The sequence below is a fragment of the Ricinus communis genome, chromosome 2, assembly GCF_019578655.1.
Source record: "Ricinus communis isolate WT05 ecotype wild-type chromosome 2, ASM1957865v1, whole genome shotgun sequence".
Lineage (NCBI taxonomy): Eukaryota > Viridiplantae > Streptophyta > Magnoliopsida > Malpighiales > Euphorbiaceae > Ricinus > Ricinus communis.
The window spans coordinates 1,418,329-1,439,887 of NC_063257.1; the positions used below are offsets into that span (position 1 = coordinate 1,418,329).

The 21,559-nt window shown below is 32.8% G+C and overlaps 1 protein-coding gene across 7 annotated transcripts; it reads right to left on the minus strand.

The window, feature by feature from the left end:
- Positions 1-3,016: 3,016 nt before the first annotated feature.
- LOC8274639 (filament-like plant protein 4) lies at positions 3,017-9,685 on the minus strand. 7 transcript variants are annotated; one of them, XM_015719744.3, is made up of 6 exons: positions 9,398-9,685; positions 7,948-8,073; positions 7,032-7,251; positions 4,530-6,933; positions 4,092-4,149; positions 3,017-3,764 (listed from the first exon to the last, which is right to left on the minus strand). In XM_015719744.3, the coding sequence occupies exons 2-6, from the start codon at positions 8,065-8,067 to the stop codon at positions 3,315-3,317; spliced, it is 3,252 nt and encodes a 1,083-aa protein (XP_015575230.2). In that variant the 5' UTR covers positions 8,068-8,073; positions 9,398-9,685; the 3' UTR covers positions 3,017-3,314. The 7 variants fall into 7 exon arrangements, with proteins under 7 accessions (XP_015575230.2, XP_015575225.2, XP_015575217.2 ...); XM_015719739.3 differs by having other exon boundaries at positions 7,948-8,090; XM_015719731.3 differs by having other exon boundaries at positions 9,384-9,685.
- Between the last annotated feature and the right edge of the window lie 11,874 nt (positions 9,686-21,559).

Genomic DNA, 21,559 nt, shown 5'->3' on the forward strand with positions numbered 1-21,559 from the left:
TTAGAAGAAAAAAATGTGCCTATAGAATTAAGTAATTCTTGAAAAAGCATTGTGAATAAGACATTAGCGGTTGAGAAGTTAAGAGATAGAGTTCTTCAATATATATATTAATTAATTAATGTTTTTTTTCTATTAAGGATTTATTAGATTTAGAATTATATTTAGGCAAATAATAGAGGGATATTCAGTCATGTGATTGCATCAAATCAAGTGGTTGTGATGTCAATTTGTGCTTAGCATAACTATAGTAGATAGGCATATATAATTGCAAAAGCAAGAGACTATACGATAGCAAATCATAATCAAAATGTTGGCTTAGAGCTAATCTCTCCTCTAATGATGGCAACAGAACCTCAAAACCCCATTAACCTCTTCTGCACTAAATGGAAAAAAGTATAGAAGCTATAGAACAAATTATTGGATTTAACTCTCTAGACACATCTTATTATTTTGTCTAAAAATACAATTAATCATTGCAATGGCATAGATAGATAAGCCACACTTTTATAGCATGTAGGAAAAATAAATAAATTAAAAACTAGGGTTTTATTCACTCATTAACTATATGGTACCACTATCAATCAGTAAAGAAATTAATATGCTAAAAATTTGCTAGTTTTCCTTCTCATGAAATGAGCAAGAAAGGCAAGAGAAAAAGATAAAGAAATTTTATATTTAATATGATTATTGTCCAATAATAGATATTAAAATTCTGCATGAACAATTACATCATTTGTTTGTTTGATAAAATGTAATGGGAGATGTTGTTGTATGATTTTGTCAATTTTTGTTGTTTTTGGTGAGTTAATTTCAATTGGAAAATTGAATTGGGTGATGGACGAAAATGAAACTATTTTTTTCTTTTTTTTTTTTCATGTTGGGAGGTGAGGAGTGATGTAGGGTATAGATGTTGGGTTTCAAAGCATATGCCTTGCGAAATTTTGTGTGTTTGAATCCTATCAAATGAAAAATCAATAAGTTTGTATGTTTTGGGGCCAACTCTGAACTATCAATTTTGTTTCCACATCTCATGTTATGCTTTTGAAACTTGCATATGTCTCACCACATAACTAATTTTCTCTTCAACCACAAATCTTTTCATCTCAAAAGGAAAATAGAAAATAAAAAGCTTCCTTTTTTCCGTTGATTTTTTTGGTACTGTGTTTTCTTAATTGTAAATATTTCGATATATAAAATAATGGGACAATTGGTATGTTTTTTTATTTTTTTTTTAAGAAAAAAATAATAACTTTATCATTCATTGAAAATAAAGAGTTTATCTAGATTAATGATCAAAATAAGAACAAGTATAATTAAAAAGTATTTAAATATATATATTAAAATATCACAATTAGTGCACTCTACTCCATAGTTATTTTTAACTATAAAAATTGATTCCTTGATCTTTCAATAGATCCTATTACTAAAACATCAATGAATAATTTATCGCTATTAATGTTTAGATCCACTAATACATCAATAAATGAAGACTTAAGTCCCATAAAATGTAATATTATGAATCTCAAAATTAAAAAACAAAATCCAATAAATCTAAATTCGAGAGATATCATTACTAGAGAAAACAAACAAGCTGAAAAAAAAAAAAACTATATTTACTGAATTAAAATAAATTAATATAAAATAAAAAGAAATCACTTCCAATGAATAATTTTATAAAGGGGAATTAACATCCCAAACAAGGGACTAGACAAAGAATTTATAGCCTTGGAAACAAATGGGCGACGAGATTCGCAGATCTGTTTAGGAAAGCAAAATAGATTTTGTAGTTATCAACCATTAAATCAAAAACTTCAACGAGCGGCGGGCGGGTTGTTGGCTGCATTAACAACCACCTGTGCATCAGATTCTAGGATCACTCTACTCCAATTGCGTAGGCTTAATTTGTTTAAATTACACACAAAGAATGAGAAAGAAAAAAGCAATATATATATATACACTTTGCACGCAGACATCAATCTGTGATTTCAGTATATAATAAATGGAAAATTATAACTTAAGGCCTAAAAGGGTGTGCTACCTTTTTCTAGCCCCGAGTTAATTCGTCTTTGAAGACCAAAAACCAGTCAAATTGAAGTCCAAGCAAGCAGCCAAGTTCAAAGTTCGCATTTTATAAAATATATTCATTGGAAGGTACCGACTCCCAGATTTCCACTGTCTATATGTTTACCATGTACACATAATATTTCCAAGATAAATTATGGCTCTCTTTGTAGGATTCCAAGTATGCTGATTTGACAAATAGTTTATCAGTTTAGAGATTAAAAGATAAATTTACGGGTTCTTTAATCCAGAGAGGGGAAATACTTTAAACTAATAAGAGAATATGACAAAGACAATGTTTGGTTAGCTGTGTATTATCCGCATAATTATCAACGGAACCCTAATAAAATCAATGTACGAATATAAAGCAGGCTGACAAATTTAGTACAGCTTAGGCGAAATTTCTAATTTTGTTGCAAATCTCCTCATCTAAAGTTGATATTGGAAGATCTAATTTCATTTTCGCCGAATGCCCAAACGAAGACCAATCAATAAAACAACCCAGCCTGAACAAATGGGCTTGTGTTGCTCAATTACCCGACCCAAAAACATAAAAATTAGAAAAGGAGAGTCCAGACTCCAGAGTGCATCAAAGCTCCCAGAATACTTAACAAAATTGTGACAAGTAATTGCTAATTGTGTTGGGAATACTGGTTTAAGTAAGAGGAAAACTTGATGCTTGGAACATAATTACAGGTAAGCACTGTATGCTTTTTTAAATTATAACTTTTAAAGAGATTGGATCTTCAGGAAAACCTGAACTTACATTTGACAGGCTTCATAACATTCATTCAAGTAGAATATAGTAATAGAGAGCCGATAATTGATGAGCCAATGGACAAGTTCACGAACTAGGGAAAATACCATAAGCATACTATTTGTTGTTCTATGACAAGTTCCTCGTCTTAATGTTTATACCCAACAAACGAAAAGCCCATATCACGAGAGAGTAAGATCTTAGAAAACAGCCACATATAGTTACATATTCAAATTTCAGAGTAACAGTGTCTTGTTCAATTACAAATATTACAGAAAATAAACGAGAAAAAGCGCCTAATTTACATATGAAAACATTTACAGCCATTAGTTACAAAAAAAAAGAAAAAAAAAAGAAACTTGGCGTTCAAAGCATCATTTTATAAGCAAACTCTTCCACGGGTCATTCTAGCACCAAAAGTGGTGGAGTCCAACTTGGGTGCTTGGGCTTATTACTAATGGATCTTTTTCATTATTAATGCCTGCGAGCGGCAAGCCTAATTGCCATTCTTTCCTTTCGCAGAAAAGAACCTGCTAAATCCTCTTGAATGTTTCTCTGGTGTTGCCATATGAGAAGAAGAAGATGAAGTTGACTTGGTCGACCTGTGTTTTGGCTGCTTTGAATTGAGAGGTGATCTCGAGAGATTTGATTCAGTATCAGATGGGCTACATGGCTGGTTGTACAAATCCATGGGTGATTCGGCGCCTGCTCTGTGATGGTTGGTTGAGACAATAGCATCCATCTCAGCCTGATCAAAGTCTTGCAAGTTCATGCCGCTTGTAGTTGGTTCATCTTCAGCAAATCCATCTCCCTTTCGACTCCTCTCACTGTATGCAGATCCCATCAGCTCTGTCTGAGGTCGCAAAGCTTTCAACTGCTTGCCCAGAAGAAATATGGTTTCTTGGCACTCCGCTAGCTTTTCTGCCGCAGCTGCTAGCTCTCTATCCTGTGATAATAGAAACACTTTCAAGTTCAGTCTTTCATGCCAAACAGTGCACCAAGAAAGCAGAAAATGCAAGTATAACACTTTCAACGTTCTACCCTCATAATTTAATCCTGGTCATGCAATTGCTTTCCTTGCAAAGTGGAGTAATAAACAAATACAGACAAATGCATCATAATCATGTTGGAATATGGAAAAAAAATTTGGGAAGGCATCTGCGAAAAAAAATTTTCAAATCAAACATTTGCAAGTTCTTCTACTGCTAACATGAAAAGTAAAGCCAGCTTGGTCAAAAGAAAACTTAAGAATGATTAAGGAAAAAGTTCTCACTTGATTGGCCTTGTTTTCAGCATCAGCTGCCGCAGAACAAACTGAACAGCTCTCTTTCCTGAAGGTTATATCAAATACACATAAGCTAAACACAAATTTAAATGCCGCATTAGGAAATTCCAGATGACCCCAAAGGGATGATACAGTTGCAATCACAGAAAAAAAAGGCATTGCCACCTAATTCCCCAAAGCAAAACAGATCAGGATTTCTACTGAACTGAGACAACCATTAATGATGTATTCATCAATAAAAATCAGAATTTTAACCCAGATAGTCAGAAAGTCAGAACCCGACATGACAAACCAATTTGGGAAGGATATGTGGCAATTGTGGATACAATGAAAGAAAACATTTTCTTCTCTTTGCTTAATAAATTATTCATTTTTCATAAAAAAAAAAATGTGCAGGAGATAAGAGAAAACAATAGTGAAACTTACGTTTGCAGTTGTTCTTCTAGCTCCTTGCTTCTGCTCAAAGCATCCCAATGACATTGCTTTTCATCTTGAAGCTCGTTTTCCAACGTTTCAGCTTTTGCTTGCAGAAGGTTCACCTCGGTTTCTAACTCCTCTGCCCGAGCTTCAAGTGACCTGTATGACTCTGCCATGCATTTCAGTTGTGTCTCAGCTAAGCTGTTTGATTTCTGCGCGGAAGCCAATTGCGATTTAGCTTCAGCTAGAAGCTGCTCAGTTTCATGCAATTGAGACTTTGTCATTTCCAGGTTCTCAGTGCACCTAGCAAGATCCAAGGCAACGTTGTTTTTCTCTGATTTCAATTCTTCAAATTCCTCCAGAGAGACTTTGCACAATGTGGTATTCGATCCATAGCCTGATACCAAACTCCCATCATCAGGGACCTCAGGATTAGATGTAGGACTAGAAATGTGTGCACAACTGTTTTGATAGCTTTCTCCAGATGAATCCCTCTGAAGAACCTTATTCTCTGGTAAGGCAACCTTATCAATGCAATCAGAGCTATTGATTTCTGCTTCTGAACCTTTATAACCCAGAACATTAAATCTGAGCTCACTGGCTTTAGCTAATACACATGAAAGATAAAAAATAAAATCAATTAAACTTGTGTTTCCATTTAGTACTTTATTAAAGGTGACTGAGAAGTGCTCAATTTTTTGGCTTAGATCACTGCCATCAGAAGATGTATCATGTACTGCCATTGCCTCTTTTCCAAGGAACAACACAAAATCATGAATACTAGAAACAGCAGTAGCCAATTCCTGGTTTACTGAGCGCACAGTGTCTGTAGCTGCATTAGTATCTTGGAACAAAGTGATTTCCTTATCTCCTGTTATGCTGGCATATTCAGGACATGTAGCATCAGTAGCACGCACATCCTCAGAAACAGAACTCACAGCACCATGTGTGTCCTGCACAATCCGTTGAACATCTTCTAAGATTTTCCCCATATCAGCATCCTGAGAGATCGATTCAAGCAACATAGAAATTCTAGATCGAAGCTTCACCAAGCGTGGCTGGTCTGCCTCAGATCCAGAATTTGCTGCAGACATAGAAGATACAAGATTTACTGACGAGTCCAAAATTCCCTGTTCTTCAGATAGGGTATCCTTGCCCAAAGAGACCTCTGCTGAAGTATCACCATTCGCAATTTCAGATGTCTTATTGTTTAGAGAATCTGAAATGGTGATGGCACCATTTGCATTTAAGCATGCCAATTTTTCCATCTCCAAGAAATCATCCATAAGCTCCAAGTGCTGTGTATTTTTGGTCTTATTTAACTTCTCACTGCTCTTTTCCTTCTTTAATTGAGAGAGTTCAGAAATTAGAGATGTTGCCCAAGAGTCGGCACAACTTCGGTCATCATCATTTCCATCTTCAGACATGGAGGTCAAGCTAGGTGGATTGCTCATATTCTGACTGGAGTAACCTTCAATAGGAACCTGAACCACAGAAGTTGGTGAACTTTTCTGCTGATTACTGACTTGTGCTTCTAAACTTTGAAGCCTACTTGCTGTTTTAGCACACAGATTCCTGGAAGCCTGCAGTTCACTGTTACGCTTTGCTAAAGCTTCTTTCAGCATCTTTGTTTCTTCTTCCATGGCCAGTAAACGCTCAGTGAGAAACTCATTCTCTTTGTGGAATTTTTGAGCATTATCAAGTGAAAATTCGGGCACAGCAGACAGATGTGGACTAGGAGGCTTAACAGGTGACCTTCTTAGTCGTGAATCTCCACAATCACGGCCTAAACTCTCCACCTCTAGTTTCATTTGTGCAAGTGCAGCTGGACCAGGCAACTTCTTCCGCACAAGACCACGTAATCTCTGGCACTCTGCTTCCAGCTTAGCTATTTTCTTGACACCTTCCATGTGCTGCTTGTTTGCCACTTCAGCAGATCTCATGCTCATATTCTTTTCCTCGTTACGAATTTCCAACTCTTTGGAAATTATGTGGAGTTCATACTTATGTGAGTTTATTTCCCTTTCACATGATTCAATATTGCTCTTCAAAAGCTCAATTTCAGCCTCAGCTTGAGATTTTCCTTCACTTATTTTGATTAGCATGTTGGAACGCTCCTGCAGTGATCTCGAAAGAGCAGCATTTTCAGCTGCAGATCGAAGGAGTTCTTGGTCTAAGTTAGCCATCTTTGCTTCAAGCTCCAGTTTAATTTTGTCACATTGTTTGATCTTCGTGAGAACCACATCTTGCAATTTTTGTTCATGTTCTTCCTTCAAATTCCTTATTTGCCGCATGCACTCTTTAAGAGCGCCATCTAGATGTGCAGCCCGATCTTCAGCAGTGAGTTTCGAAAGAGTGACAGACTCCAGATGATTCTTCAGTGCCAAAGCTTCTGCTTCAGCCTTTTCCCAACCTGCAACAATCGTGGTTCCAGTATGAAAGTAGTACATTTCAAGCACAACAGAAGAACCTCCATGTTCGCAAATGTTATAAGAAAGACGAGCATCATACCTGAAACAGCTTCCTCCGCAACTTTAGCATGCTGTTTTACCAGGTTTTCCTTCGTAGTCATCTCAGAATTAGCTGCAGAGAGCTTTTCATTCAGCTCATTAATTTGATCCTCCAGAGTCTGAACCTGTTGCTCATATGTCTTCACTTGATCCTCCAAACCAGTCAGATGGGTATATGATTCCACTGATATTTGAACATAATTGGGCTTCTTGTAGTTATCCTGTTTAAATTAAGAAGCCACAAAAACAAGTAAAGTTTAATGAATCAATGAAAGGCCAAACGAAACAGGCTTGTAAGAACAATTAGACCGGTCCGCCATGCGTGAGAACTTCAAGAAAAATACTGCTAATGGAAGGAGAGAGAATATATTTGCATTGCTTATCCACAGAGGCAAGGAAACAAAAAGGTGTAATTGTCATTCTTTACCATAATTAATTCATCTCTCACTTGTTATTGTTAACTCTAGGTACTTCACAATTACGTGATAATCTGGTAAAAAATTTCCTAAGATTACAGAGAAATATGCAGAAGTGCTGCAATTGCTAGACTTATCATAAGCCATCCTAATGAAGATGACAGCTATTTCACCCTATAGATATAATAAGAAGCGGGTTCAGAATCTAGTAATCAAGTAGAAGTTTGGTTACAGCGTTTCCCTAGATTGGTTAATCCCAAAACAAAGGATTTATATTTTGTTCCTATCACAACTAGAGAAAGAAACATATAATAGCACACAAATATAGTGTGATTACTTGCAAAATGTTAACATAATTCAGAAGCTCATTCAAAGTGCATTTGATCAATCCTGGACATGGTTGATAAGCACCAGTGTTAACCGATCAACAATGGGAGCATAATGAGGATGTAAAAACGGATTCAATGGAAATAAGCACGGCAGGAATAGCAGTGAATCTACCTTATCTGCCTGTGATCCACTTGAAGCCAAAGAACCGCCACCACCAGAATCTGTTGCAACAGCTGCTTTCTCAGTCTTGTCAGATGACTTTTTCTTCCAGGGCCAACTTCGGCGGTCCATTGCAGACTGTAAAAGCGGTGCAACTATAGATAAATAAAATATATCAGTAGAAAAGGATGCAATGTAAATAAGGGTTGCATGAATTAAACATCAAAGAGGAAGCATGAATTAGCAACATATACTTTAAAATTGTGAAATAAAAGAAAGAAAAAGAAGCGTGATACATATAAAGCTTTAAATTACTTGAGAAAATTTAACAACCAGGTGAAAGCATAGAACTCAAAATCTTAACCTAATTCCATATCAAAATTTCAATTCGCAATCAGTCTTCACTTTGCAAATGCGACGTGTATAAAATTAACGCACAGGATCCTGTAGTTGCCATTTGTAAGTGGTCACATCAAGTCAAGAAAATAAGTCTATAAAAGAATAAAAAGAATAAAAGAAGTTATTAGTGATCATATTAGCAGCTGTACATAACGAAAAATTTCCTTCTAACTCATTCAGTTCCTTGACAATCAAACAGAGTATTAGACGAAAAATAATGAACGCAAGTCCTGAATATGGGACAAAAAAAGTACAAAGAAAAAATCACATGCATTATCATAATTTGAAGTTCAGATATAAATCAGCAAATTACAATCGTTGAAATGTTAAGCGCCTGAGTGTAATGAATAAGACGCCATGGGTAAAGCTAAAGATCCAATCACAACTTTGATAAATATCAAGAAAGGATCTTATAATAGCAACATATTTGACAGTAGAAATTAAACACAAGCGGCTGTATAAACATTATCAAAGAAAATTATGAAAGAACAATCAAGCACAAATCATTCAGTAACTAAAACCCAAAAAGAAAAAAGAATAATCAACTTGTTTTTCAGCGAATTGAGGACAGAAACGATGAGTAGTACAGTAAAACGGAGTAGGAAAAATGTAGTGAGTGAAATTTGACACTCACAGTCTGACTTTACAGAAAAGTAGTTATCTCAACTCCGATATAGAAACGGAATGGCCATTGTAGCTGCTATGTTTCAGCTAGAATGGCCATGAAACTATACTCCATCCACTAAATAAAAACTAGAAACAAACAGAAGTTTTGAAAAGTGGAAAAAGAAGAGCTGTAGAAACTCCCTCACCGACACCAGGAGAAAAACAAATCTCCAGTTTGGTAAAAAAATATGAGAAAACGAGAAAAGCAACTGTAGCTTTCCTAAAGCTGAAAGAAACGGAACATTCACGCTAGCGTTTCCTGTTTCAATTTTTTTTTTTTTTTTTTACTCTTCTCTCACACACTACTCTCACCAACAAACCAAAGAGAATAGACTAATAGAGAAACTTCACGGTCAATGAACACACAAGAACAATCAACTCACCAATTAAAATGTACCTCCAAATAAGTTAAGCTTAGTAAGTCAGATTGAACTGTTTGTGAGATTAATTAATGGCGATCTAAAATTAGTGTATTTTTCTTCTCCTTTTTCTTCTTTTCTGTTAGTTCCAGATTGTGGATGGCGGTGTCAGAAGTGGTGGCGGATCGGTGGTGTAGTGGTGGTGATAGTGGAAATGGTGGTGGTACCAGGTGGGTGAGGAAGTGAAAAATATTCGGTTCTAGGTGTCACTTAAAAGGCAAGACGTTGGAAAAGCTCCAAAACTATCAGCTTTTTTTATTTATTTATTTTCTTTATCAGTAATTAAAAAATTTAAAAGAAAAATCAAGAAAACATATTATATGATTTTTTTAAGGCCCTGATGGTTATTGATTGATTGAAATGACGTGTTTACCCCTTAAAAAGCATTAAAATGGCGGCGAAATCCTCCTCCACGCACGCTTGTGCCAGAAGCAAAGAGAGGAGGTGAGCTGTATCCGATAATTTGGAAAATTCTGTTTTCATGTTTTATCTTTGTTTGTGTATATTACGACTTTGGACCACCGTCACAGCTCATTGCCACAAAGTGCTCTGTAGCCACACCCCCATGTGCTTCCACTACTTGTAGATTTCACATATCGTCGCATCTTAGCCGTTCCTCGGTACTACCTTTCCTTCCTTTGTTTACTCTATCACCGTTGATTTAGGATATAATTACCTATGCTCTAGTCTAGGGGAGACAGAGGTAATCTGTAAACGATTTGCCTAATACAATACAAATTACAATGACATAACGATAACTAATCCGTGCCTAATAACATTGTACAGTGTATTTTCAAAACTTAAATAATGATATTAGTCTTCCACTTTTGAGATTAGTGTATTAATGAGTTGTAAATTGCTAATTTAGAACGGGCAGTTCAAATTAATCAATTAAGAAGTTAAATGACGTATGGAAGTAACAATTGAGTTATGACCCAGTTGCCATTCCTACCGCTGCCAGCAGAACTAATTAATGTGTAATTTGCAATTAACAGAATATGAATTAATTTCATATAACTAGGTCCATGGTGGTAGGTGGAATTTTAAAAGAGATTTTGCGTCACTTTTTATTTTATTTTATTTTAATACATGTTCAACTATTTCTCATATATATACATTTATCTTCCACCTAAACGCCAACTGTGATTTTAAAAACAAAATTGAAATCAGATTTATATTTATCCATGCTTTTCTTTTCCTTTTTATTTAAGGTCCATGCACACATAACGGGGAGGGCCAAAAGCTCATGAACAAATTACATTAGCAATTCAAATATATTCATTATAACTCTACCTTGTTTTAGTTCATTGAAGCTCGGTTGATCATGACCACATATTAAGAAATAACTATTTTAAGTTGGTCATAAAACAAAAATTTCCGACACTTGAATCAGTTCTGATTATAATTTAAATACTAAATTGTAAATTAGACATATTTATTAGATAAATTATCTGCATAATATATCTTAATATATAACATGTTAAAATTGACGTATTTATACGAATAGTAATATAACATATAAAAATATTTATATAATGTACATTTATAAAATATATTATTAATTGAATGTGTGTGTTTATATTGCATATCATATGTTAATTTTTTTATTAAAGCAAACAAATGTGTCGCTAAGAAATTATACCAATCCGTTCAAACTTAATTTTTGTCATATTTATTTATAATGTAAAATCATTTAATTAAATTCTGAACTAACTCAATTATGTGTTATATTTTGTAGTAAAAATTGTGAGCCTAACCCATCAGTCCTTTCAAACACCAAAATGACTTCACTTTACTTCATATCAAATTCCTGAAAAACGTCATTTTCCATTTGGAATAAAAAATAAAAAAGCGCAAAAGTCGCATACTATAAGTATAAATATGGGCATATGTTGGAAGCAAATATTTCATGTTCTATTTCAACGACACTGGCTAGCTAACTGTGATGCGGTTTTCCAGGTGCTTGAAATGATTTTGACACTGACTTTTACTAAAATCAATTTTGCTTGGCTCAAAAAATAATATTAATATTTTAAATTGATTTCGATAGGGTTTAAATTTGGTCTTTTTCTTTTTTCCATTTTAGTGGAAATCTATGCTTGAATTCTCCATATAAGTAGGCCTTGATTTTGGGAAGTTGGTGAGTGGGGTTTTTCTGAGTCGTTTTCTACTAATTAAGGAGTGTTTTTCTATTGTTTCTGCCATTTAATGTACATGAAAGCTTGGGCTTCCATAAACACACCACCGATCTGTTCTGCACATTGTAAGGCAACAATAACAATCGGGCAGAATAGTTGAATTTTCTTTTTCAGACTTTTCCTTTTCAAACCCATACATTCTTTTCATTATTTCCATTTGCTGTTATCTCAGTGCTGCCATACGCCTAAGTCAAAACTCAACCTCATATATACACACACACACATACACACACACGTGTAATGCACCGAATTTTATTTATAAAACCCATGATATGGTTATATTTCTTAACTTGTTATATAATAATAATAATAATAATAATAAATATTTTTTAAAGCACACAATATTATTCTCTAAAGTAAATAGTATACAATTCTACAAAGAACTGTTATTCAGCAAAAAACCTTGGATTTTAAGGTTTTTTTTTTTCAGATATAAAGTCTTTTATTTATTATCAATTTTAATTGCTTATAATCAAATTTATGTCAATTTTAGTTGTTGGATGAAGATTTAGCACTTGAGTGACTGGACTTAAGAAAAAAAATATAACTTAAGGAAGATTTCTTTTATTATTATTATTGGTTGAATACTTTTAAAACCCATTCAAATATCAAACCACATAATATAAAGAAAACCAGGGATGAAATTCAATCTACTCCCTTTTTTTCTGGTTGTAGAAGTTAGGTCAACCAGTATAATAATTGTTAATTAATTGAGTTCAATACCAAACTACATTATAATAATACTAAATAATAGTAATAATAATAGCAAATTTCATTATTGCTGCTAATTAAGGTCAGTTCTCTAGAATCAAACTGAAAATTGTGCTTATCCTATATTGGTCGTGAAGATTAGGTTAATTGATCAACAAATTGTTTTAATGACCCATCAGAAAAATCATTTGTCTTTTATACTTAGGAAGGTAAAATGGTAGGGAAGACGTGAGAAAGGGGAAAAACATTAAATTCTTTTTCTTTTTCCTTTTCCTTTATTTGGTAAAAAATTAAAGGTAAAATTTTACTCCACTACATTGTATTTGAATGTATTTTTGCTCTAAGATATGTAGTATATTTTTTAGTATTTTAGAACTTTATGAATATAACTTTTAGTAAAGAATAATAAAATTATACGATAGCATTGACAAGATAATTGAAAAAACAGTAGTTATTGTGTGTTATATTAAAATTTTTAACGATATTATATTAGCAAAATACTGATATTACAATTAAAAAATGGTGGTTATTACGTTTTATGGTAGAATTTTTTAATAATATTATATAATTTGATCGTTATTTATTAATAGTTATAGTTATAAAATAACGTTAAACAAGTCACATATTTTAAATAAAAATATATTAAATTATAAAATAGTTTAATAATTTTTTTTTAAATTAAAAGATACAGTTCAGAAATAACTCTCTATAGATGAAAAAAAAAAAAGGAAATTTTCTTTTAAGAAAATAAACTAATAAATTTTTGTAAGAAAAGGTAAAGTGCATGGTACTGTAGCAAGCGAGGAAGCTAGCCCAAAGTATAAAGTTGGAGCTACAGGGTGGAGGAGATGGGCATGGAAAAACTACTATTAAAATTCCTAGGTTGCCCCAAAAGTCAAATCTGTACTAGTGACTGTGCCTTGATCTGACCATGCTACAGCGTCCGTCTGCGCGCTGCCATGCCAGACGAACAACACCACACCACATCGGACGCACCTCGTTTTTCTTTTCTTTCCCTTTTCCCATTTCTAACCTAATCCTCCACTTGTAATTATTTTCTTTATTCAACGATTGTGATTTTATATTTTTGCTATCAATCTGTCTTTTCCTCCTAGAGTGAACGGCTGTGATTCCATGAGCAGCTCTTGCTTCTTGGCTTCATTTAATGGAAACGTGTGACGTAGGACTTTGGATTGCTAATTAATTTAAGCTTCACACAAATGAGCTGGATAATAAATTCCTGAGAACCAATTGTAAGACACCAGATCAGCCTGATTAGACAACCCAACGAATTACAGCCGCGAGATATCATGGTCAGATTTTTCGTGTGGGACTCTTTGTATATTCGCACATACCGTAGCGCGTCTATTGGCTACTTCCTATACATTGTAAATAATAATAACCATTTATATTAGTACAACATAAAATGTGAATTTCTTTTCCGATTTTATCAGTAAATTCTAATCAAACTGTGGTGATTAATACTTTTATTTATAAAAATTCTTTTTAAATTTCTTTTCTCCATAATATAATTAGAAGGTAATTATCCCTTTTATATAACTCATTATTGAATTTCATAAAATAAAAAATTAATTCAATAAAAAATACAAAATAATATATTTCTGAATATTTTCTAAAGCTTTAGTAATTTAATTAGAGCTCCAGTAATATTTTAATTTCTTCATAATCTAATTAGTATCAATGATAAAGAAATAAAATTATCAACAATAGTTTTATTTTAACAGTACAATAATACTTTTGAATCGAAAAAGTAGATTCTAGAATATTTTATAAATTTTTAGATGTGTAAATTAATAATTAAAAATCTTAAGATTTAATGTTTATATAAATTACAAATAAAATACGTGTTTAAATTGTATTTGAGTTTACAATTAAAAAGAAAAGAAAATCAGATAAGTAGTAATTGGAAAACATAAAAAGAGAAAAGAGAAGGAAAATGAGGCGCGTCTGAAAAGATAGAAAGGGAGAGACAGGTAAGGCTGAGAGAGTGAGCAGAAGGTGTGAATAGTGAAGGTGCAGAAGGAGCGGAAGGGAACAGAATCCAAGGGCATGAAGTGAAAAGTCCCAAAAGGAGCAAGTAGTCCCCACATACCCACACGTTTATGTATTCCTGCTTCAGCCTTTTTTAACCGTGGTAGGGACCACCATCATTTACTATCGATTCATAAACGACCACGTTTCACTTAATCAAAAAAAGAAGAAGAAAAAAGACCCCAGATGCTTACAGAAACCGACAGCGTCGGCAGAGAGAAGACTTCGCCTCGAAACAGATTGCTATTTAATTACAACAGAAAAAAAAATTGCGCCTACCTGCCAAAGTCCCGATGCCGACAAATTATACAATCGAAGCCCTTTGAATACCCCCATTCTTCACAACCCAACGAAACCAATGCACTCTCTGTTTTCGCCCAATTACCAAAAATTTATTCACTTAACTTGTTTGGACTCAACAACTCTTGCAACACCTTTTATGTCCCTAGTAGTTAGTGTTGTAGTTTACTTAAACAATTGGCTACTGTACCAGATAGTAATAAAATGATGTTCTCCCATTCTTACTTCACTTGGCTTTTCTCTTTTTCAGCTCAATGAACACATGTTTGCCTTTTTAAGTAATGTTTTAACTTCTGGCGGTTCTTGAACAAGACTGAGGGGCAAGAAAACAGAATGGATACAAGATTAATGATACTGTTTATTAGACAAAGCTTATTTAACTAATTAATCTTTTAGCCTTCGTTCACAACAGTTTTGCTTCCCAGATGAAGCTCGTGAGACTGCCTAATACTTCATTTGGTAATAATTTTCAATGTTTTGTCTATCCCATTGATCCATCTAATTGGTTTATGCATAAAATCACTTTAGCTAACCCATCTGTAACGCAAGAGCCTTGCATTTCACGGATTAATTAGCTATGGTGTTATGAGTTCCCAAACTCATTAATCCATCAGAATATGATACAACATCAACTAAAATTCGCAGTATATATATATCCTTGGACTTACTGTGATTGGGCCATTAAAATAAAATTCTAACCATGTAAGCAAAGCTTTTATTTTTATTTTTTTCTAAATATCTTCCCCATCCCACTATTTAAATTTTATTTTAATATTTTTTTCTTTCTATGTTATACTCCATCATTGAATAAATTACATATAAATTAGTAATAAAATTAAAATATATATCACTCTCATTACTTAAATTTAAAATAATTAAATAAATATTACTGATTTAATACTCAGATGTGATGTTTTCCTCGTATTAATTCACATATATGGAGGAATCTCTTCAAAGTACTGGGCATTGAAATATTTGGCTAAATAATCACATTTATCAGCCTATGTGAACTTGTATATAGTATGCAAATGTATCCCTGGAAAAAGGAATTTGGATCAAGTCTTGACCCTGAAATCACAAGCTAACAACTTTGATTTGGATATGCAAATTACCCACTAATAATCACTCTAGTTATCAGATAATAATTTGCCAACAGTTTTGAAGGTGTGGAAATAGACAGATTCATTTATCAAATCACCAAACTGAAGTTTTTCTCTCTTTTGTGTGTATATATGATCGACTCCTCAAGCCTATCATGGCCGTATGATTGTCTCCCTGTCTGACCCACCATTGCTCCTTTCTATTTAGGCACCATGTCATTTTCTCACAACAATACAACTATTGATGCTTATATAATAAAAAATAATCTTAAAAAAAAATATCTTCCTAATTAATCTTTTTTTTTTTTAAATAAATTAATACTAAATGTGTTCTCTTGCGTAATCCGACCTAGGTTGTCTGTTTATGAGTATTATTATTAATTAAAGGTTCAAAGTTAAATGGAACTATCATTAAGGGGATTGACAAAATTCAAAGCGTCAACATCAATTTATTATTGTCCACAATCAACATGCACTGTATACAAATGAAAATTTTGCAACTCAGTGATAAATATTAAAACGCCACGGTTTGATTAAGTTAGAAAAAAGAATAAAGATTCATGTCAATAAAATAAAAAAGATACTTCCCCATAGGCAATAGGATGTGTTTATCCATAATTATGTTAATATAGTTTAGTTTAGCCACATTAATCAATTAGCTGTCAATCAAGATTAATTAAGGATTCTATTATAGAATTAAGAATTAGAGGTACTTAATAAGGTTAAGATTAAGAAGATGCATGAAGGGTTCTGAAAAATACATATGGAAGAGCAGCTATAGGTAAAGAGAAAATCCATTTGCCAGCTAGAATGATAGCATGCATGTGTCTTCTAATAAAAACAGAGACACCATTTCTTCTGTTTTTGGTGATAATAAAATAATATGTCCTTTACTGACAGCAAGAGGGGAATTGGTCTGTTTGTGGCTATTATTATGAACATGTTCATACTAAAAAATCTTCACTCGTGTTCGGTGGACCTGTTACTCCTTTATATATTTGCCTAATTTTGTTTCCTCCAATACTCACTATGACTCATTCATAACAAATTAAGGCATCAAATTAATGATTTTATAAGACAAAATTTCTTAAAAAGAAAACATAAGTTTTTATTAGTTACTGCACTCTTCGTTTCAAAATAAAGGCCCTTTGAGATTGTTACGTAGGAATTGAGGATTCTATTAAATAGTCTCAATTGTGGTGAAAAATAACTTAACATTATTAAAATACTCTTTTATTAATTTACCCAAAATCACTATTATTATATTTTATAGAGTTGGAAAAGATTATTAATAATTTACTTGAATTTTTAAAATGATATTTTGATTTAAAATAAAAAATCTCATTTATTTTGAAATGAAGCAAGTAGTTGCGTAGTCTATAAATTTGATTGTTAATGTGAATTAGTACAAACATCCATGTACGTAAAAAGTCGTGCAGAGTGAAAATGGCAGCCATGGAAAGATGGGAAGCAATATTTGATTAGTTGTTCCACCTATGAGTTGCATCCACATGGATTTACAAAGTTTATTGATCTTACATGTCATGCGACGTACGTTTATACAAAATGTTATTTTGATACCTTTACAATCCTATAAAATTAGTATTTCTTGTTTACAATTCTAGTAAAATTAGTATTTTCTAATATCTATTATTATTTTTAAAAAATCAATTATGCCAATTAAAAATAGCTTGGTTAAATTTTTTTATTTAAATATATTCATTCAATACATATTAAATTAATGGAAATTTAATAAAAAATTGAATATATATTTCAAATAAAAATATCTAATAATTGAAAGAGGCCAAGAGAGGATATATTATTTTTATAAATATTTTTTTTCTTATTTAGTAATTTAGAACGTGCTAAGTAAAATTTTTATAGATAATAAAATGCTATTTCTTAAAATTTTTCTATAGCTGTAGATTTAAAGTTCGAATTTAAAATTTTAATTAAATTATAATTTCTTTTATTATTTATAAATATTTTATTTATAAATAAATATATTTATTAATAAATGATGCACTTTCGGTATGCTGTAATCAAGCTACTAGAGATTGTTTCAGTACAAGTAGATTCGATCTCGAAACTGCTAAAAAGTTTAAGATGGAGAAAAAGTATATATTTGATTAATATTTCGAAATTACTAGAAACTGATTGTTGCATAATATTAATGACAAACTTATAAATGAAATTATATAAAATTCTCTGCACAAATTTTGCTTGAATCATGAAGCCAATAATTATAGGCAGGCTAACCACATATTTGATATACGATTTTTATGATAAAATTTCCTATTGAGCTATCCTCATATTTAGCCTAAAAAATAACCTCAATACCATTTATATCAAAACTGCCATTCCATTTCATAACATAAAGTGGATTATATATATATATATGCCCCATTATACAAAAGAATGAGGATAATACAATTGGACCGACAAAACATTTTCACTTTACTTTGTATACTTCTCATATTGCGAGAGAGATACACTCGTGAAAGAGAGAAAAGGCATTAGGGCATGATGAAGCTTTGCTTCATATAGATCCGTCCCCATCGACGGTGTTGGTATAGTGTAGAAAGAATTGTAGTGGAGATAAAAATGGGTAATGATGGTGGCCTTCTAAGAATCCAAAAAGGACACTGCACGAAAATGATGCATTTACATTGCTATCTTTATTTAGTATGTGACTCTCTATCTACAACCTTTTGTCTGATGTGGGTATTTTATTTTATTTTTCTCTCTTTTCAAACCTTTTGCTTTTATTGAAATGAATTATTCAAGAAATGGTTCCTTTCTATATGAGGAGTCTTTGGTTTTGCATATTCATCCCATCTCACCACTACTAATGGCCTATCCAAAATGTTTTTGTAGGTAAAACAAGAAAACTGTGGGCAAAATATAAGTAAACTAATTAAACAAATTCGAGCATAAATTGTGGCCTCAATGCCAGGACTTCTCATGTTTGATTTTCCATATTCTGATTCTCAAGAACTTTAGATTTTGCTTTCCCATCCTTCTCATTTTGGGTATTCCTTGGATTGCATCGATGCACTTTCCCCTTCTATTCCTTCACTCCCTTCTTAATTCGCCTGCTGTCTTCTTTGTTCTTTTTGTAAATTTTTTATGCTCAAAAGGGCATTCCTTGTAATGCACATATGATTTACCTATGCAGTAAATTGAAAATAAAAATCCTTCGCTTTGATAGTACGAAAGAATTTTATAGATATAGAAGAAATTGGAACCTGAGAAAAAGCTGCACTTTTTCTTTTTTTAATTTTATTTCGTGGGACCTAACACTCAGCACAAGACAGCTTTAGGCCACCTCTTAATGTCTTTAGCCTTTTTAATGCCAAAGCAAAGAGGTTTTTTCCTTGGATTCGATTTTTCCCTTTGGTACTTCTCTAAGGCACCACTCCCCTACCCCCTCGGTTCACTTTTCCTTTTCGCTTCTCTCTGTAGGGATCATGATTTTTCATTTTCTTTTTCCACATTTTGGGCCTTGCTATGATCATGATCATGATCATCATATCTACTTCTTGTTTTCTTGTGTTGCTTGTCAACATTAAGTACTGCAATCTAGCCATTAACCCCCACCCCCACCCTAGCATCCATCATCCCCATTGCAAACAAGGTTTAGAAATAAGATATCATAATGGGGGATAGGGGTTAGGTTAGTGATTAACATTTTTATTAATGGTTTCACATCGAAATTAATTGCATACAATAGCAGTTGTTCAGTCTTCAATAATTAATTGCGTACTAAATTTCAAACTTGTCCTCTCAAATAAGGCAAGATTAAGCTTTTAGATAAAAAATATTCCGAATTTGATATATATTCAGCATTTTTATTAATTTTATTTTTTTAAAAAATCGACTATGAAATTACAGGCATAACAGCAATAATCATGTAATAGTATGGGAATAATGGGTCCAAAGCTAGAAGTATGGGGGATTCAAACGATGAAGTTATAGGGCTTGTGATTTGACAAAAGGGGAAGTTGAGGTAAGCTAAGAAGAAGCTCGTTATCGAGTAAGCAAAGGGCCCATTGATGACCTGAAGATAGAAAGGGGTTGAAGAGGCTTATTAGAAAGCATGTTCTTCCTCCCATCTCAAAAGGGAATTCTTTCCCTCTTTCTTTAGAGCCCCAAAGAAATACTGAAATTTTGCCAATAGAAAGTTTGTTTGTACTCTCTCACAGTCACACTTTAATTTTTTCTTTTCTAAAAAAGAAATATGGCAACTGGAACTGACACAAAGAAACAACAACATGACTGCTTCCTGACATTAACATTGGTGCTAAACTAGACACTGAGGCTTTGTAACATGCAATAACTGCTCCTCTTAAGACCAAAAATCACCATTGCTTTCTTTCTATTTTCTCATAAAAACATAGAAATCTTTACCCAATTAAGAGAAAAAGAAAATAAGAGACATTATGATTATAGAGTCAATAACACTGTAATCATTCTTTATTTTAGTGTGGACATTTTATATTATCTTTTTCTTTCTTTCTTTTTTTCTGTATATTTTATATTACTGTTATATATCCTTTGCTTTAATTGATCTTTCTAATTATGACAAATCATCATTTAATTGAAATCATATTCCCCCTTTTGAGGTAATTAAGCCAAACTAATCCAAGTTTTTCAGAGTCCGGACAAGCTATAAAGTAACAACAAATAAAAAGAAATAAAAGCAATTCCATTATCAAATTATTGAAAAGAATCAAATAATTACTCTTACTAATCTACATACTTAAATTGAAGATCTGGTAAAATAAAATGAAGCCTAATGATAAAAAGCAGAATTCTTCTTCAAGTCATATGAAATAATGTAAAAAAATTATCGATAACTTGTATCTTTTCCTTTCTATAAAATAATTGAAATATTGAACAAGTAAAGTAGATCAATCCTAGAAAGATGCCTGGGAAAGAAAGCAGGGCAAATTCATATACAACTTGGTAAGAAGCCATAACAAAGATTCGTCCAAGTTGGTTTTTGTGAGCAAGTGACTGCGGTTTCCTATCCTCACCTACTTTGCGTTTTTGATATGCATGTATGAAAATAATCAGAGTTAAGATAAAAAAGAAAAAAGAAAAAGAAGAAGATAAAGAAGGCAAACAAAGGTAATCCAATCCATCATCAGTTGATGTCACACATGATATCTATTCTATACAATACTGCAATAGTGGTCCATAGCAAAATATTATTAGAGCTTCTGCATACATAATCCAAATTCGTCCTGTTCAAAGTTGTCCGAAAGAGTAAAGAAGCACGCCTCAGTACTCAGAAAGTTGTAACGTTGTGGTGTTTGTTGTTTTGTATGTGGAGGTTAGAGTAGCAGTTAGTGTGTTTGTCATGCATGGATGGTCCATGCAAAAATCTTGGATACCCACATGCCACTAACTATATACCAGACTACTATTTACCTCCCTTTGGATGTTTACTTAAAAACTTTCAATTCTTACTTATAGTCGGTTACCCACTTTTGGACATGAAATATATCGACGCTCCAGTATTTTCAATTCATTTTCTGGTTTGTTGTGTTAGGGACCTGCATGGAAAGACTTCAATGTCAATTCGAAACCAGTAAAAATTGATTAATACAGAAAACCAAAAAATTGTAGATCTAACCAAATTTGTGAAGTAAGTAGGTGGAGAGGGTGGCTCTGAATTCAGTGTCAAAAAGAAAGCACAAGTCCCCACTTTTGGTAGTGAGCTGCGAGCAACTATTTTAGTTTTTGAGTAATTCCAATTTTTCCATCTAATATT